An 18762-nucleotide genomic window follows, 5' to 3' on the forward strand; every position below is an offset into this window, starting at 1 on the left:
ACAATCAATCATTCCGGAGGTAGCAGTTGAAGACCACGCAGACTGGGTCCTCATCCAGACTTTGGCAGCCTCCCCACCACCTGATCCAACTCACCACCAGGTGGTGAGCAGTTGACAGCTCTGCTCATCTCTTCACCCGAGTGTCCAAGACATACGGCCGCAGGTCTGATGACACAACTACAAAGTCGATCATAGACCTTTGGCCTAGGGTGCTCTGGTAGCAAGTTCACTTGCGAACCTCCCTATGCTCAAACATGGTGTTTGTTATGGACAGTCCATGACTAGCACAGAAGTCCAACAACAAAGCACCACTCGGGTTCAGATCGGGCAGGCCGTTCCTCCCAATCACACCCCTCCAGGTTTCTCCGTCGTTACCCACGTGAGCGTTGAAGTCTCCCAGAAGAACTATGGAGTCCCCAGTTGGCACCCTTTCCAGGACGCCACCCAAGGACTCCAAGAAGGCTGCGTACTCCGAACTGCCGTTCGGTGCATAGGCACAAACGACAGTCAGACTTCCCCCTCCCAGTTCGCAGTCGCAGGGAGGTGACCCTCTCGGCCTCTGGGGAAAACAGCGGCACTCAGCCGGGGCTCGTGAGTGTCCCCCTGGCCAACTCCGGAAAAGGATAAAGTCCAGCCCCTCTCCAGGAGTTTGGTTCCAGAACCAGTGCTATGCATGGAGGTGAGCCCAACTATATCTAGTTGGTACCGCTCCACCTCCCGCACCAACTCCAGTTCCTTCCCTGCCAGAGAGGTGACATACCACGTCCCTAGAGCTAGTCTGCGATGCCGGGGGTCCCACAGGGCGGCGGCTCAATGTCGATTCGTGATTATGGTTATTTTAATGTAATTTATGGTGATGTTAGACTGACCCATTAATACATGTGCGTTGCTTCTCTTCATGTGCAGCCAACATATTTCATTGGATAAAAACATGTTGCACATTTTGGAAATTATCACAATAAATATATTTAAATACGTTTAGACTTTTGGACTTTGAACTGAGAGCTGCATCACTTGCATCTTCCTCTGTGGTCTTGTTGCATCAGTGACAACCATGACGTAACATCCATTCAATGTCTTCAACACAGGACAAATGACTGAAATCAAGGTCTCTCGTAAAGTACAGACACTGTCTGTGTCAGATTATTGTATACAGGATTTCATTTTTTAAATGTAACGTGTTAATGTTCCAGGAAAAAATATGGAAATGTACCCAGCATGAAATGAATGTTGAAATAGGAAATATCATTGCATTCAGATATACCTTGGATGCCTCAACAGTGATATTTTGATATGGTATCACTTAGTTCAGCCAAAAACACTGAATGCGGTCTGATATATATACAGAATTTTATCCAGTTCACGTGACATCCTTGGAGAGACTACAGCAGGACAGCTTAGTAAGAAGTATTGGATTGTAAGAAGCACTGCCCCAACTTCCACTACCAAGTTCTAAGTTAGCATCGACAGTCTAAGTTAGCCTTAAGCACTTCAAGCAAAAAGCAACATGCAGTTTCAGTCCAATGGTTCACTCTAAATCCAAAATGCACAGGTTGGAATAGATCCTCTTTTTTTTTACGATGTTCTATCAACTGTCTCAGTAACTTTTGAAACAACAGGGAGTGTGCTGATAGGTCTGTAGTTTGCTTCCTGTTTGTCATATTATGTGACAAAAGCAGTTTTTAGAAGTGGGATGTCACCCGGGATGTATACTCAATATTTCCAAATATCATTTGTATAAACGCACCTTTGAGTATCACTATAATGGCAGTCATTATAATTTGAATCATGAACTAACTAACTAACTAACTAATAATTACTTATTTTGCAATTTATGCATATGTCCTTATATTGGCGTAATGTTTTGAGGTGGTTGAAAGAAATCCATATTGTTATAACCAGTAACACTGATTAAGTGTGATGTAAAAAATCTTATAATCCAAAACAGATCCATCCATAAAGTATGATTCATGCAAAAAAAAGAGAATTAAGTACAAACAAGACAAGATTTGGTTTTTATTTGCTTCTCAATGAAAGCTATCTGCTTTATACCCTTAACATATTTTTCTGCAAAGCAAATTATGACTTAATAGATATGTCCTGCACTTCCTGTCAACAGGCGTGAAAAAGACGTCTGCCTTTTAAATTGCATACCAACATGCTTCTCCTAGGATAACATAATATTGAATGCGTAATGCATGACATTTTGTGCATGCGATAAATGCAATGCAAGAATGAAACATGAGCTTACTTAATAATACTCACCTGCCCCAAAATGCATTGCTTCTGGGTGCCTTGAGACTGGCCTTGATGTGAGATTTTGAACCGGGGTAAAAGGTATCAATATGTGGGCACTTTATTGAGTTTTATTGTTTTCAGGTGAGAAATTAACCATTTGGATTTCCAGTATTTGGCCAGTTTATCCAAATAGGATGCAATATTTTCAGAGCTGTGACATAGCATATTTCTGCTGGTAACATCATACTTAATTGTTAATTTAGTAGGCGGAAGAGTATGGATGTAGTATGTAGTATTTTATTTGAATATACAATATCAAACACAGTAATTCTGACACACTCTGTAAAGGTTTCCAGCTGCTGAAAAAGAAGAGTGTTTTGGCTGTCTTATACATCTATAGAGTTAGGGAGCACAAACCTGACAGGCCAGATTAAACTGATAAGGCTACTGAGCTTTTATCATTATAAACGTTGACAAAGTAAAGCTTTGAGTGAAATGCTTACAGCAGCATGCTAACGTGCTAAGATGCTAATGATGACAATCTAAGATGCTAATGTTTAGCAGGTAGCTATGATGTTTAGTTTAACCTGTTAGAATGCTAATATCTAATAATTAGCACTGCCCAGTTGGGACTTGTTCTGTAGGTATTTGTTCATAAACATTTGACGTGATCATACTGCTGGATGAAAGGTTACTTCAATTGGTATTTCTTTGCTCATTTTTTTTTAGAGCTTGCAAATAAATGACTATATCAGTGTGTGAAATACAGGGGGTCTCAGGGGCTCCTTGAATTGCACTTCAGACCTCATGAAAGCCTCATAAGCAAAATTTCGGAGGGTCTCAAAAATCATAAGACAATTATTTGTCCCTTGCAATTGTCACCAAAAGCAGTTTTCATTATTCATACTGAAAAAACATTTACTCACAAACATGAATAATAAGTGTGTGAGACGATTTTCTGCTGTAAAGGACTAAGCCAGCCAGAGGCACAACAGGTTGAGCGAAGCGAGCATGTCTTTATGTCTGTTTGTGGACCTAAACAGACCCCCTTGGGACAAATTATATTGGGTAGCATTCTTGAGAACCTGGATTAAAGCAGGACATCATCTCTCCCCTTCCTGGATACCAGGACGAGAAAAATTTGAGCCAAGTATTTCAAACACTACCTATCCTTTCTTCCTCACACTTCTCCATGCCACCATTCATCGTAATTTCAGACAATTAAAAAAGGGCATGTTTGAGGGAAGTTCCTCAGAAGGAAGACCAATAACTTGTTTCTCTAACACTGCAGTGCACACTTCAATATAGAGGCATATAGAGTCAGACTTACACTGCCAGCAGCCTCAATATTTAAATATTTAGATTTAAATAATTCCATCACAGCAACTAGACACATAACCCAGCTGCACTGATCTCTATCCATTTTCCACGTTCCTCTTCTAAGTTAGACCCACCACAACTATTAAGGATCATCATGTGCAGCCACAGGACAACGCCTGGGGACCAAGTCCAGTTCTGAGGACCAGACTGCACAAGGACAATGACAGGCGAAAAACCCACACAACCTGGAATACCACACAGAAAGCCTGTTCACACTTGTTCATTTTTGTTGACAGAATGATGCACTGTTTTATATAAAGTGGATAAAGTATATCAAATCAGAGTGAAACAACATTATCGCATCTCTGCTCTCATGGTTAGTGATGGAGCTTAGTGTAGCATGTCCTTTAAATCCCACCAGAAGGGAATTAACCTGTTAAGATTAATGACCGTCACTTCCTGCCCGCCCACATGCTTTTTGATAAATTTTTCTAGCTGGAGAGTAAATGCACAGGGGGAAATACTTTAGCCTCAAAATGTCAGTTGCTGCTCTTTCTTCAACAGCTGCTGCTTAGTAACCCACAACCATGCTGCTGTATTTTTATCCTCCTTTTTTCTTTGTCTCCTCCTGTCTCCTCTTTTTGTATTAAATGTTTTATTTTGTGCCAGGGAGATGGATTTCCTTTGTCTTTACACTGCAGCTTTGTTCGAGCACTTACTGACAGTGTATTTATGTTCTGTCGTTCTCTGCAGCTCATTGTGTCATGTTGTCTGTTTTTGTTTCATTTTATGGTGCCGACTGTGTCAAGTTTTGCCTCCTTTGACACATTGTGGTCTCGAACAATGTTTTGGAATGCATGGTTTGAGGAGGCATGTGTATTGTTAGCAGATTCACCATGTTCCACATGGCCTGAATAAGATAAAATAAAACAATCAGATAACATCCATGTGTTAAAACAATGTTTTTGTTACAACATCTTTCAAGTCTTTTCTGTCTCAAATGCTGAGTGATTTTGGATTGAGCTAAAAATATGGGTTAGGACCTAACAGCGATACTGACCATTCTAAAATTAGAAACAAAGCACTCGATGATGAATCATTTAATTATAATAGCCCGGTACAACTTGAAAACTCCTGAACGAAAAATTCTAGACTTCTTCATGTCTTCCAAAGCAATGTTTTAAACTTGCATTTACACATTGTCCAATGGGATGTGATACCATTACCAACATCTGACAAGGATCCTGACTTTGTCTATTTCAATTTAATTATAGCATAATGTCAAAATTTGCCTCAGAGGGATTTTAAATCTGTAAAACATAGGACATATGTCATTGGACATGAACTGCATTATGCCAAGTTCAGACAACACAATATTTTTGTCTGTTAAGATGATCACTGTATCAAAACAGAACGGGTCATAAATTCTTGCTGCAACTTAGCTGAGGGACATGAAAGACTGGCTGACTTTAGCTAGCCTATATCATTGTGATACTGATTTGAAAACACACAGATACAGCGCTTGCCAGATGGGATTCTTACTGAAAAAGAAAGTCAATTTCATAAAATTTTAAAGGCAGAATGAGTAGGATTTGTCGGTTGTAGTTTGTAAACAGAGTATTTTTAAGCTGCCGTGTTTTCAATGACAAAGGTCTCTTGTGTTTTGAGATGTTCCTTGTTGTTTTTGTGATGGTTTTAATAAAAAGCACAAACTGTAGCACTGTGTCAAAGACAATTGTCCTCTTGGTGACAATGAAGTTCACCCTATCTCTCTCTATTCAAAGTTGGTCCCTCCTCCCTAGCTAAGCGACAGCAGAAGCCACGCCCCCTGACCCCGCTTATTGTTAGGGTGCTCACCAGCAGGTGAAAGCCCATCCCACATTCAAGCTGATTTTGGAATGAGCTGTGTCCGCCATATATTTGCAGTTTTAAGGCACTCTCTGCCATTTTTGTAGTTTCCTCTTGGATGCACGCTTATGATCTGGCACCTGGTCGCTACGTTTTCATACACTTAAAAAATAAAGCCAGATGGCAGGGTCTCTGTGGATATGGAAACTGCCACACACTTCTAGTAGGTCTTAAGTGACAATTGAAAGGGATTACTTTAAAACTTTAAATTGTTTGTTACAAACATTTGTCTTACTCAGTATGTCAAAAAATTCTGAAAGTGTTTTTGTCAAGACTATGGAGGTGTCTCAGATGCTGTGTCATATGTTGTCCGTTATGACACACTACACAGGATAAAACAATCAACACAGCTAGCCACACATGACTTGTACCTGACAATGATACTAGAGTAATATTTTCTTTTTCCCTGTTTCTCATCCGTCTCGTTCTCTCTCTTCATCTTTAATTAACTGCGACACATCCAGCTCAGGAGACACTGCATGTTGTGGATCGTGTTCTGTTACACTCTCCTATTTCCATGTACAGTGACAGCAACACTAACTTCTCCTTCCCTGATTTGATAGCTGTGTCTTTCATTGCATGCTCTCACCATTAACTGACCACTCATCCTGACACTTGGCTATTACTCTGTATCACATACTTCTCAGACACTTTACTACTCCCTCCCTCATTTTCTCCTTCTAACATCTCCAGCTCCACTCCAACTCTGACAAGGGTGATGGTTCTGTGAGCTACATCCTGTCTGGTGAGGGGGCCGGGTCTATCTTCCTCATTAATGAGACAACGGGTGACATCCACGCAGCACAGAGCCTGGACCGTGAGAGGAAGTCCCAGTATGTCTTATATGCGAGGGCCATCGACTGGCGGACAAACCGCTCCCTGGAGGCTGAGTCAGAGTTCATCATCAAGGTCCAGGATGTCAATGACAATGCTCCAACTTTCCCTGAAGGACCCTTGTCAGCAACTGTTCCAGAGATGTCTGATGTTGGTGAGCCAGGAGCCTTACACACAGACACTGCTTAGTCATACATTACACTGACTGTATTGGATGCATCAGGCTTTCAACTAACTGCAATGTTACCAGCTGTGGGAGTCTGGTTTTGGGCGGGAATGGTGGTGGATGGGTCAAACAAACACAAGACTTTCAACCAGGTTTGTTGCTTGTGAGAAACTAAAAGTAAACTTACCTATTTTGTCATTTTTAGTCATTAGTATATTGTGAGTCTCGTGACCCGTTGGTATCGTTAGTCACCTGATTCACTAGTTATGTGAGTCATTTATGACTTGGTGGTCAAGTAGGTCCTTACTCAGGGAAGTTAACGTCAACTACGATCATCTCATAAACCTATCTGAGTCGTTGTGTTGCCTAAACCTAACTTTCTCTGAGAACAAAGTTTATTTATGTTCATTATGATATGTCTACATTCAAAATAATCATTTTGGGGGAGTGGCTTAGACGGAGGCTGTGTTAACTAGATTTATGCAGCTTTTGGAGCTAGTGCTGCTAGCTGCTGTCATTAGGAAAGAGTTGGCTGGGTTTTTCAATTGGATCATTTTAAAATCTAGCATACTCTTGCTATTTTCTCAAGATTACCAACCCTGCGTAAGTGACTCTGAAGCTAGCATGGTTGTGGTGCCAGATGGGCTGGTTTGAGTACAATAATATCTGCTGATCTACTGGGATTTTCACACACAACCATCTCTAGGGTTTACAGGGAATAGTCCAAAACAGAGAAAATATCCAGTGAACGGTAGAGGTCAGTGGAGAATCGCCAGACTGGTTTTAACTGACATAAAGGCAACAGTAACTCAAAAAACACTTGTTACAGGCGCAGTATGCAGAGGGGCATCTCTGAAAGACACGTTAAATCTTAAGCTAACAACAGGAAACTTGGGCTACAATTGGCACAGGTTCTACAAAATTGGACAATAGAAAATTGGAAAGTGTTCCCTGCTCTTTGCAGAATATGTGTTCATGTTGGCTCCATCAGACCATGACCTCAGCACACATTGGGGCAGTTTGCAGTGCAGTGTGATGTGGGTGCGATGAGTGTTAGTACTTCTACTTAAGATTTCAAATATCTCAGGGTCTTGCTCACCAGTTAGGGTAGTGTGGCCCGCCTCGTACCGTACCGTTTTGGTAAAAAGTTGAGCAGGAGGGCAAAGCTTTTTATTTCCTAGACTTCTGCGTTCCTTTGTAGGGTGGCTGGGTTCAGACATAGGGTGAGGAGCACAGAAATACGGAAGAAGCTCACAGTAGAGAACTGCTTATTCATGTTGAAAGAGGTCCGGTGAATTAGTTTAGACATCTGATCAGGATTCCTCTAGAGGTTTTCTGGGCCCGGAACTAGTAGGAGGCCCCGGGGTATATCCAGAAAAGCCTGGAGAGGAGGGCTGGAAAATGTTGCTGGGGAGAGGGACGTCAATTCAATAATAATAATAATAATACCAGTTATTTGAATAGCACCTATTTAAAAAGGTACCCAAAGGTACGTTATATGGTAAAGACAGGAACAATACAAGTAATAACAATGTATACAAGGTAGAGAGATGACAATATAACAGTAATAAAAACTAGAAAATTTCGCAATAAATTTTGACTGTGTGGCTGCTACTGCCCAAAGACGTCGCATATATAAACAGTTCTGGGACAGCTGTATCATTGATTTTTTTAATAAAAAGACATACATAACTCACATCACAGGTTGAAAGCAGATTTAAATAGATGAGTTTTAAGTGCAGTTTTGAAAGTGGGGAGTGACAGGGAAAGTGGGGGAGAGAGTTCCACAGGGAGGGGGCAACAATGGAGAAGGCCCTGTCCCTCCAGGTTTGGTGCTTGGACGGAGTAGGGGCTGTGAGGTGGTTGGTGTTGTGGTTCTGAGGTTGCGAGTGGAAGTGAGGTTGCAGTAGAGGAGGTCCCAAAGATATGAAGGGGCCAGGTTGTGAAGGGCTTTAAATGTAATGAGAAGAATCTTGAACTGTATTCTTTGTTGTATGGGGAGCCAGTGCAGGTTTTGAAGGACTGGGGTGATATGATCTCTGGAGAGCAGACAGGCAGCAGAGTTTTGGATGTATTGATAACTTCAGGCGCCGCACAAGTGGCAGCCTTTTGCAGCAGCTCCTGCTCACCACTGAGCTTTTTCTTTTATATTTGTGTTATTTTTGTTACTTTTTTTACTTGTTTAATTGCTTTGTCGTGGTCTATTTGCTGTTTATTGCACTCTTCACCACCGTGTCCGGGGATCCAGCACGCAGCCATGGTCCCATTGTTTACACCAGGGATGTTAGCTGTTAGCATTCCGAGACATGGCGGTGCTGCTACCTGATGTTCCCCACGAGCTGAGGAGTAAGAGACGGGGAAGCCATGCCGGGGTAGAATGTCACGCCATGAGAAGACGTATTAAACCCGTCCTCCCCTCCATCATCATGAGAAACTTGAGGTTTCTCCACAACAAGATGGACGAGTTATCAGCGCTGACTCGTCATCAGAGGGAATACCGGGAGTGCAGCATTATGGTGTTTACGGAGACATGGCTAACAGAGCTAACTCCGGACACGAACGATGCACTGGACGGGTTCTGCATCATACGGGCGGACAGGACAACAGAGAAGGGTAAGAGGAAGACAGAAGGTCTGGCAGTGTTTGTTAACAATAGATGGTATAACTCTGGCACATCACTGTTAAGGAACAGACCTGTACTAAAGACATTGAGCTGTTGGCCGCATGAGGCCAAACTACCTACCAAGGGAATTTTCGCATGTCATCGCGATAGCTGCATATATTCCCCCTCTGCTAACGCTGAGGCGGCCTGTGACGTCATCCACTCGGCAACAAGCAGGCTGCTGACACCCCCAATGCCCTCCTCCTTCTCCATGGTGACTTTAACCATTCCCCTACGTCCTCCACTCTGCCTACATTCACCCAATACGTCACATGCCACACCAGAGACAACAAAACCCTGGATCTGTTCTATGCCAACACCAAGGAGGCATATACATCATCACCTCTCCCTCCCCTGGGAAGATCTGACCACAACCTGGTGCACCTCCTGCCTGTGTACAAACCTCTTGTTTTGAGTCAACTGTGTGGGAAGTATTCAGTGATGCCCATGGGGAGGACATCGACAGTCTCACAGACTGCATAACAGACTACATAAACGTCTGTGTTGAGAACACCGTACCCACCAGGACTGTACGGTGTTTTTCAAACAGCAAACCTTGGATCACTCCTGAAATAAAGACCCTCCTCAAGGAGAAGAAGAGGGTTTTTAGATCAAAAAACAAGGAGGAGCTGAGGACTGTGCAGAGGAAGCTGAGGAGGAAGATCAGGGAAGGGAAAAAAGACTACAGGACAAAGATGGAGGATCAGCTTCAGCAGAATAACATCAGTGGGGTCTGGAAGGGCCTCAAGGCGATGTCTGGCCACAAGGGGCCCAACCAACAGCCTGTGGGGGACCAAAAGTGGGTGAATGACCTGAACTTATTCCTTAACAGATTTGATCAGTTATCCACCCCTCCCCCCATCCAGTCCTCCCTGCTGCTGCAGCCCCCATCTTCTGCACCCCCTGTAGATTGCCCTCCTCCTCCTTCCCCACAACACTAAGCTCCCCCCCCTGAGTCAGACCTGGTGTCCTGCAGCACAGGGGCCCCACAAGGAACCGTTCTGGCTCCATTCCTCTTCACCATTTACACCTCAGACTTTAAACACAACTCTGCTAACTGCCACCTGCCAAAGTTCTCTGATGACTCTGCAATCGTCGGCCTCATTTCAGTGATGACAGGGAATACAGGGAACTGAACCAGGACTTTATAGGATGGTGCCAGCGGAACTGCCTCCAGATCAACACCGGGGTAAACACTCTCCTCCGGAAGCAGTAAACATCCAGGGAATGGACATTGAGATTGTGAAATCTTAAGTACCTGGGTAACAATAAACTGGCCTGGACTGATCACACAAATGCACTTTACAAAAAGCATACCTGCAAACTTGTCGCTGTTTTGAATCAAAATATGTCATCCACGTGAATCGTGTAGATCCGTAGAGGCTTTTTTTTGGGGGGGGGGGGGGGGGGGGCCAGCCAGCGTTTCTCAGATTGGAGTGAGATAAGGAGAAAAGGTTATGTCGTGATCTTTGGAATAAAACATTTTTGATGTGACGTGTCGAGTCTTGGCCAATCAGCGTTAAACTGTCTACACCGTCTTCATTTCCCTCCAACTTTTCATCCTTTCACTCCAAGTTGAAGTTACCGCCGATACTGGATCTACATTACAGCAATGTACACTAGTTTTGAGGTAAGTCTTGTTTGCTAGGAACGATGTAATATGCTGTTTAACTAACTTAACGTTAGGTAACTAGTCGGTAAAGTAATGTTAAACTGCCATATCAAGTTGTGTGTCATAATATTTTTGTCACGTTACCCCATCAAATCTTTCCCAACCTGTTTATAATGGAAAGCTAGTCAGCTTGATATCACGTTACACAATTAGTGGATTGTGTAGTGGCGTTAAAGTTTAAGTTACGTTATGTAGCAACATCAGTACAGCAGGAACAAGGGACAAGGCCCAGAGACAGAGTAAGTGCACATAGCCAGAGAGAGGAGGATGGAGCTTGAGTGTCAGCCTGCAACATCTACTGCTGCAGAGAAAAGGAAGCAGGAGGTAGAGGCAGAAAGGCTTGCAAGAAAAAGGCACATGGCTAAGCAGTGCAAACGAGTCCTTGAAGGACTTGTTCAGGATTTTGGTTCACCAGCGACAACTTGTTCAACTCCATGAATAACTTTAACCATATTGTATACGATGTGTTATATATATATATATATATATATTATCTCTCTCACTATTTGGCTCTCTCCTTATATGACTCTTTCATCTCTCTTAATGGCTCTGTCTCTCTGTATTCCCCATTCCATTCATCCCACTCCGCTCTTCATTGCCTACACCTCCCATCTCTCACTTATTTCTGAACCTTTCTGCTTTCTCAGTGGGGCTTCTTCTTCTTCTTTTACTTGTCTCGCTCTCATCTCTCATGTATTTGGTGCTCTCCTGTCTAACTCTTGATTATTTTACCCCTTCTCAATACTTTAACATTCTCTTTGATTTTCCCTCTCAGTGACTCTGTAACTTTGACCTTCAGTTTTCAAGATGTAAATGGATTTGTAGGTTAAAGTCAGCAGCAGACTAGAAATACATGAGCTATGTAAACAAACTGTTTATTAGACAGTGATGTCTATTCAATTAACAGAGGCAGCTGTTACTCAGACTACACCTTTAACATGATAAGCTCTGTATCAAGCTGTATGTTAGACCAAGAGGATTGGTGGAGCTAGGTACAACTCAACTGACTAAGACGTTTTTAGGCGACCACAATGTTACATTGACTTTAATGAAGTGAAACCCCACTGTGAAAGAAGAAAACCCAGACAACAACATGCTGTATTAAAGAAGACTAGAAACTAGATATGAGACCATTTACTCATGTTAACAATGTTTACTGAGGTAATTAATCAAGTGATAAGTAGGGTCATTTCTCATAGATTTTTATGCAACCAGAGGAGTTGCCCCCTGATGGCAGAAGGGAATTTACAAGTTTAGGGCACTTGCTTTACTTTTCAGAATTTAAGATTGCCGATTGTCACAAACTGAGAGAGAGAGAGAGAGAGAGAGAGAGAGAGAGAGAGAGAGAGAGTTTGCTATTTACATGTTAATGCATCAGTAATAACAATCCAATAATGTAACAAAATAATACTGACAGGATATTTTTTGATGTTTTAAAGTACATTTGACAGTGAATGAAGAATCTTCCTAACTAAAAATGTAATGGTGAATACTTATAACTTTTATAGACTGTATATATAGTTTACACATGGATGATATGAACACTAAGAACTCTAGGGACTATCCTTTAGTTTACTGTATATACGCTCACAGTATGCATGGTTACAAAAGTACAGTAAGATGTTAGCTTAGATAGAAAGTCCCTGCAGTTTTCTCATAGTTGTTTCATGATTATGTTCCACTAAAAACAAATACACAATTATAAGAAAACTGTTGGTGATTAACAAAGAAATGTATAAGCTAGTGAAGGATTTAAAACAATCCAGGAACCTTAATATGACATAAACTGAAGATTTTAAACTGCATGAGAACAAATGCACCGCAAGGTACAATTATGAATGAGATGGTTAAAGCTTTGGCTTCTGCTGTCTTCTGCTACATGGTCAAGCCAATGGGCTGTGGCTCTCTGCAAGAGCACTGCTGACAACCCACACTGTGTTCTACTGCAGCTCATAGTACGCATTCAGTGGAAGTTTAGAGTGTCGCAAGATATTTTCATACTGTTCAAGAGAACTGATTGTGGCTTGGATTTCATTTCTCATTCTAATCAGAGGCTCGTTCAGCAGTGACAGTAACATAATGTGTAGTGTTTGGGCTTGCTTGTGATTGAACGTGTTTGGAAAACTGTTTCCCGAGCTATAAATGTCATGTGAGAACCAGAGGCACCTTTGAACTTCCTATCAATTAATTAAAGCTAGAGTTCAATGTCAAGGAGCGACAACACAGATCTAGGTTAAATACAGAGACAAGAATTATGTTTGCCACAATAAGCTCGGTTTGTTGCTCACTTGTCATGGAGATTGCTGATCATATGACTGAAGTATGGAACTTTGTTCATGTTACCATAGGTGGTAATATATGATATTTACTGAGGAAGACCATTAGATGTGATTACAAGCGGAAGGTAGGAAAGAAAAAAAATATGTAAATAAAGATAAAGAAACAATTCTGACTATTTTGACTATGGGTAAACCTCAACCTGGAGATATGTGATGATACTCACAAAACAGCTAGAGCTGAACTAAACAAAATACAGGGTTCTGCTTCACAATTCTGACATATGTGTTGATGAAGAATGTCATCAGAAAATATCTAAAAAATATATCATAAGAAAAATGTTAGCAATCAAACGACTAGCCCTACATATAAGTTATAATGGCATTATAAACAAATATAATAGTAGAATTGATTCATAAATATTTTGATAAGGCCATTAATCAAAATCAATTAAACTTAAACACAAAACAACCACAAGCATTACCCATCCAAAGTGGTGATATCTGGAGAGCACATTTTGAAAATCTGTACTAAAACAAACCAATAAATTGTCTTAATTCAGATCAATGCATCATAAAGAAATCTCCAAACATTAGAAGAAACAAAGACAATTAAAGCTGCAAGCAGCATTAATCGGGCCCTTGCATCTTTTCGCATGTTGAGGGTACTGGCAGGACTCTTGCCATGCATTTCTGTGACCATCAGACACTCCATGCACGGGTTAGACAGTCTTTTCTGCTTTGACCAGCTGCGTGGCCAAATCATTTTGCCAGGGCTTAAGCCACAAATGTATTGAGTGTAGATCCAAATATAATCATAAATGTAATCCTTTAAAGATCTAAAAAAACCCTGAATGTGTCTGAATGCGCTGGAGTGTTTGTAACATAACAGACTATATAAGTAAATGCAGGTCTCAAAATGGACTGTTTGTTAAAGAAGCCCTGACAATCACTGCTGAGTGAATCAAAGCCGGAAGAGTCGAGGAGAAATGGCAGAATGAATAGTTCAATGTGTAAAGATAGAAATATTTTCTGTAGAGAAATAAGTTTGGGGTAAGAGGTGAGCCCATATAGTACTATCTATAACATGAATTAGGTTGGGTGCAATTTGGAGCCGATCCCAGCTGTCATTGGGTGAAGGCAGGGTTCACCTGGACAGGTCTCCAGACTATCACAGGGCTGACACATATAGACAGTCAACTATTCACTCTCACATTCACACTTATGGGCAATTTAGAGTCATCAACCTCAGCTGTATGTCTTTGGACTGTGGGAAGAAGCCGGAGAACCCGGAGAGAACCCACGCTGACACAGGGAGAACATGCAAACTCCACACAGAAGGCTAACTAGCCCGGGAATTGAACCCGGGCCACTCTTGCTGTGGGGCGACAGTGCTAGCCACTGCACGACCATGCAGTCCTGGGTGCCGTTTGATTTAATTATACAAACTTCACGTTGCATTAAATTACTTAACATTACGGCCTGGCTCCAAAACGACCAAAAACTATTCACTTTAATATCGAGGTAAACTCCACGTGCAAGCACGATTTGAGAAACATTTGTATCCAATTTTTGCTCTCCAAAAATCTTACTTTGCACATATTTAGATCAAAGAAGTCATTTTTTCTTTCAGTGTTTGGACCACTGTATTTATAGAATCCTGCTGACGGTCTATTAGTTCCCTAGGGGGAGTTTGTTCAAGTTCAGCGCAATTTGGAATTTGGAAAAGATCTGTTCATACGGAGTCGAGTTACATAGGTTTACTTTAGAAGAACAATAGGTCCTACTTCATCGGTGCTCAGGCCCTAATAAATACCAACTTGATGAAAAAAGTAAATGCTCAGCAGCCCAGAGATGGAGGTGCAGTGTTGTAGTCAGGATGTTTTCACGACATTTGGTGCAAAGGGTTCTTTTCCCCCATTCATAAGAGTGGGGACTAATAAGACCCAAGTAACTACCATGGTATGTGTGTCAGCAGTTGTCCGAATGAATATTTCTGTAGTATTCTAGATAAAACATCTTGAGTGAAAATAAAACATCTTAAGTGAGAATCAAACTGGTTTCTCCCAAAACACCGCACCACCAAACATGTACAAACCCTTCACACTTATTGACACAACACGTACACTTAACAAAAAATTTGACAGATATTAATTTCACATGCACTAAAAGGCACCCGGCTAGCAGGCAATGTGAACAAAGCAAAAATAAGTTTTGATAACAGCCCACACAGAGGGAGAGAGATTTCATTCTCCGTTCAGGTTACTGCTCTATATCTTTATATAGATAATATGATTATAATGTAACAATAAATTATCATTATTAATAAATATAATGTGTATATATATTGCTGCTAGATTAATGCTCTTAATATTTAGCACTTGTGATCTCTAAAACAATACTCAGAGAAAGAGACAAGGTCACCATGCTACAACTTGAGGGACAGTGAATGATCTTCCCTTGTGTGTTATAGCTTGCTCTGTGCTCCCATAGATAATCCAGGGGGCTGTTCACTATGTTTTTAATTACATATGTTGCTGAGGTGGCAATGTAAAAGTGAGCATGATCCAGGGATTGAAATGGCCACAATAATGATATTTCCCCATGAGACTTTTTTAAACTATAGTTCGAGGTCGAGAAATAACTTTCTGTCAAATATATTATGATCATGAAAGTACTAAAGATGTAAGCATTTACGTTTGTCAGTATTCACAAATTATTCCTTTCTTTATTTCTTTCAGGTGGTCGATGTTTATGGCTATCCGCCATCCAACACTTAATATGTCTTCCCTTTTCTGTGCAGGAACGTCAGTTTTGCAAGTGACAGCCTCAGATGCAGATGACCCGACCTACGGGAACAGTGCCAAGATAGTCTACAGCATCCTGGAGGGACAGCCATACTTCTCTGTTGACCCCAAGACAGGTAGAAACGCTTCTGAGTTCACTTTAAACACATTTTAACTGCTGCCCAGGGAAAGTTCAAAGAGAGGAGGATAGGGATCACCTTTCACACGCAGCTAAGGATGCTGCCAAAAGCCAAGGAACCAGAGTGGATTTACTTGTTGTCTCTGTGTTAAATGTTTAGGAAAACTGTGTTAAACGATACAGGTGGGGAGTTCCTTTGAAGTGCTCTCAGCGGTGGAGCCAGATCTTTAATGGGCAAGTGTCACAGGTAGTGCGGCCCTTCAAATGACAGCCTCCACCTGCTCCATTGTTTTGGGTGAAAGACCAGTGGATGAAGGTGGTTAACTTGGTTTGGCTCAGTAATTATCAGGAACCCCTGCTGTCCCTTGTTTCCTAGTCATAGTTTTACCAGGAACACACATACTATGTAAAGACAGATTTTAAGAATGAAGGAAAAACACTTACAGTTTTTCCTCAGTTGTTAACACACAAAAAGCGAAAATTCGGCACAATTTCACACAACCTTCACTTCATGTACCAATCGCTCGACCCAATTTGGCACTACTTCACACTCCCTTATCTGCATTAGACTCTGACTTTCCTTCTTTACACTCTGATGTCAATTACACATCACCTTGTTGTCAAAACACTACACACAATGTTCAGTTGTTGCACACACTTCTCAAGTAAAATCTCAAAGCATCAACCTACAACACACAAATATTCAAATCTCTAAACATTCAGGTCTGTTGAGCAATTTGCAATCAGGACTGCAGCATAAAAGTGCCTTGAGCCTCTGTTTTGTTTGGTGAACAATGGAGAACTTTGAAGAGATCGACAACCAGAGAAGGAGAGGGGTAAGAGTGAGAGGAGGAGGAGGAGGAAGAGGAGGACAAGAAGGAGGGGGACAAGGGGGAGGAGGAGTAGGAGGACAGAGAGAAGGAAGAGGAGGAAGAGTAGGAGGAGGACAAGGAGGAAGAGGAGGACAAGGAGGAGGAAGAGGAGGACAAGGAGGAGGAGGAGGACAAGGAGGAGGAAGAGGAGGACAAGAAGGAGGAAGAGGAGGACAATAAGGAGGAGGGAGAGGAAGAGAAGGACAAGGAGAAGAAGGAGGAGGAGAACGGTCATCTCTAATGAGATTCGGGCCACTGTGGTAGACCATGTGCTCAACCATGGTTTGAGCATGAGGGAGGCTGGCCAGAGGGTCCAACCAAATCTCAGCCGCTGCATATTTGTGTGCTGTTTTATGTTTGACTATGAAAAAAGTAGGCCTATACTGAGACATTTTACAAAAGGAGAAATGGCTCATTCTCCAGAGTCATTGTCATTCATATGGTGTGTTCCATTTCTATGATTGTGTTTTCAATTTTGCACTTCAGTGTGCTGTAAATGCTTGGTAGTGTGCAGCAAATGCTTAGTTGTGTGTACTCAATGAATGGTATGTGTATGTCATTTGAAAATATGGCTGTGTGTACCAAATGAAAACACAAGTTCCATTTTGTGAACAGTTAAGAGATTTGATGGCAAAGAGTCATCTTGCAAAGGGAGTGTCAGGTTTAGCATTTTGTGTGTGAGGTTTTCAGTTTTGTGTGTGCAGTTTTGAGAAAGCCGTTATTGTTTTGAGAAACGTGTGTTAACAATTGTGAAAAACTGTAATATAAGGCAGAATATTGATATGTGCCAAACATTCACCACCAATGTTTTCAAAATAGTTATTTCATCCGTAACCACCAAGGAAACTACATTATGGACTAGAAATTTTGACTGTGTGGCTGCTACTGCCCGAAGATGTTGCATATATTAACAGTTCTGAGACAGCTGTATCAATGAGGTTCATTTAGGGTTAGTTTGGGGTTCATCTGAGGTACATTTGAGGTTCATTTGAAAAATAAAGTAAGTCCAATCACATAAATAATACTAGAAAATGCATTTCCTGCAGAAAGTGCGTTGGAATGCTGAAAGCTGAAATCAGTCACAGAGCATTACTGAAAATGGGGAAGTTTCAAATGACTTTCCTGAAAAAGCCCAAAAGCCAAGAACTGCACTGTTGAAAAAACCTGGTAGTTGAATTGTAAAACTGGCAAAGATGGAAGCTGAACTGCATCATCAAAAGAAGCAAAGAGCTGAAATACAATGAAGAAAAAGCTGGAAGCTGAACTGTTAAACTGTAGTATCAGTGGTTTAGTAGAAGAAACAGTCTAATCAGAAATAGTTGTAGAAGAAGAAATTGTTGTAGTAGTAGTAGTATTAGTAATAGTGGTAGTAGTAGTAATAGTTGTAGTAGTAGTAGTAATAGTGGTAGTAGTAATAGTAGTAGTGCTGAGTCACTGTTGGCCATAACTGGTGATAACACAGAGAAGGTTCTACCTGAACAAGAATCTCTGAGTTCAAATCTGTAAATCGTATTTAATATCTTCATTTTGAGAATACCAAGACTCTTCTGAAGACGTAGACATGTCATTTGTGTGGATAGTGTTACAAATGAAATTGGGGCTGTAAGAATTCAATTGAAATTAAATGAATTGAAGAAAACTGAAAATTAGAAATTATGTGTGAGAGAGAGGAAGAGATTGAGAAATAGAGAAACAGAGATTAGAGAAAGAGAGAGAGTAAGAGAGAGACAGAAAGAGAGATTAGAGAGCGAGTAAGAGAGAGACAGAAAGAGAGAGAGAGACAGAGAGACTAACAGACAGACAGAGAGGAAGAGGAAGAGAAAGAGAGAGAGAGAAGACAGACAAAGAGAGAGACAGACAGACAGACAGACAGACAGTGAGAGAAAGAG

At 41.4% G+C, this 18762-nt stretch overlaps 1 protein-coding gene across 1 annotated transcript in view; it reads left to right on the forward strand.

Moving 5' to 3' along the window:
- The window catches only part of LOC129111584 (cadherin-18-like), a 128736-nt gene that overhangs the window by 21931 nt on the left and 88043 nt on the right, over window positions 1-18762 (forward strand). The window contains exons 2-3 of the mRNA XM_054623588.1: window positions 6160-6454; window positions 15880-15999. Coding sequence (XP_054479563.1) covers window positions 6160-6454; window positions 15880-15999 — 415 coding nt within the window. The remainder of the gene's footprint in view (window positions 1-6159; window positions 6455-15879; window positions 16000-18762) is intronic.

This window comes from Anoplopoma fimbria, chromosome 3 (assembly GCF_027596085.1).
Source record: "Anoplopoma fimbria isolate UVic2021 breed Golden Eagle Sablefish chromosome 3, Afim_UVic_2022, whole genome shotgun sequence".
Classification (NCBI taxonomy): domain Eukaryota; kingdom Metazoa; phylum Chordata; class Actinopteri; order Perciformes; family Anoplopomatidae; genus Anoplopoma; species Anoplopoma fimbria.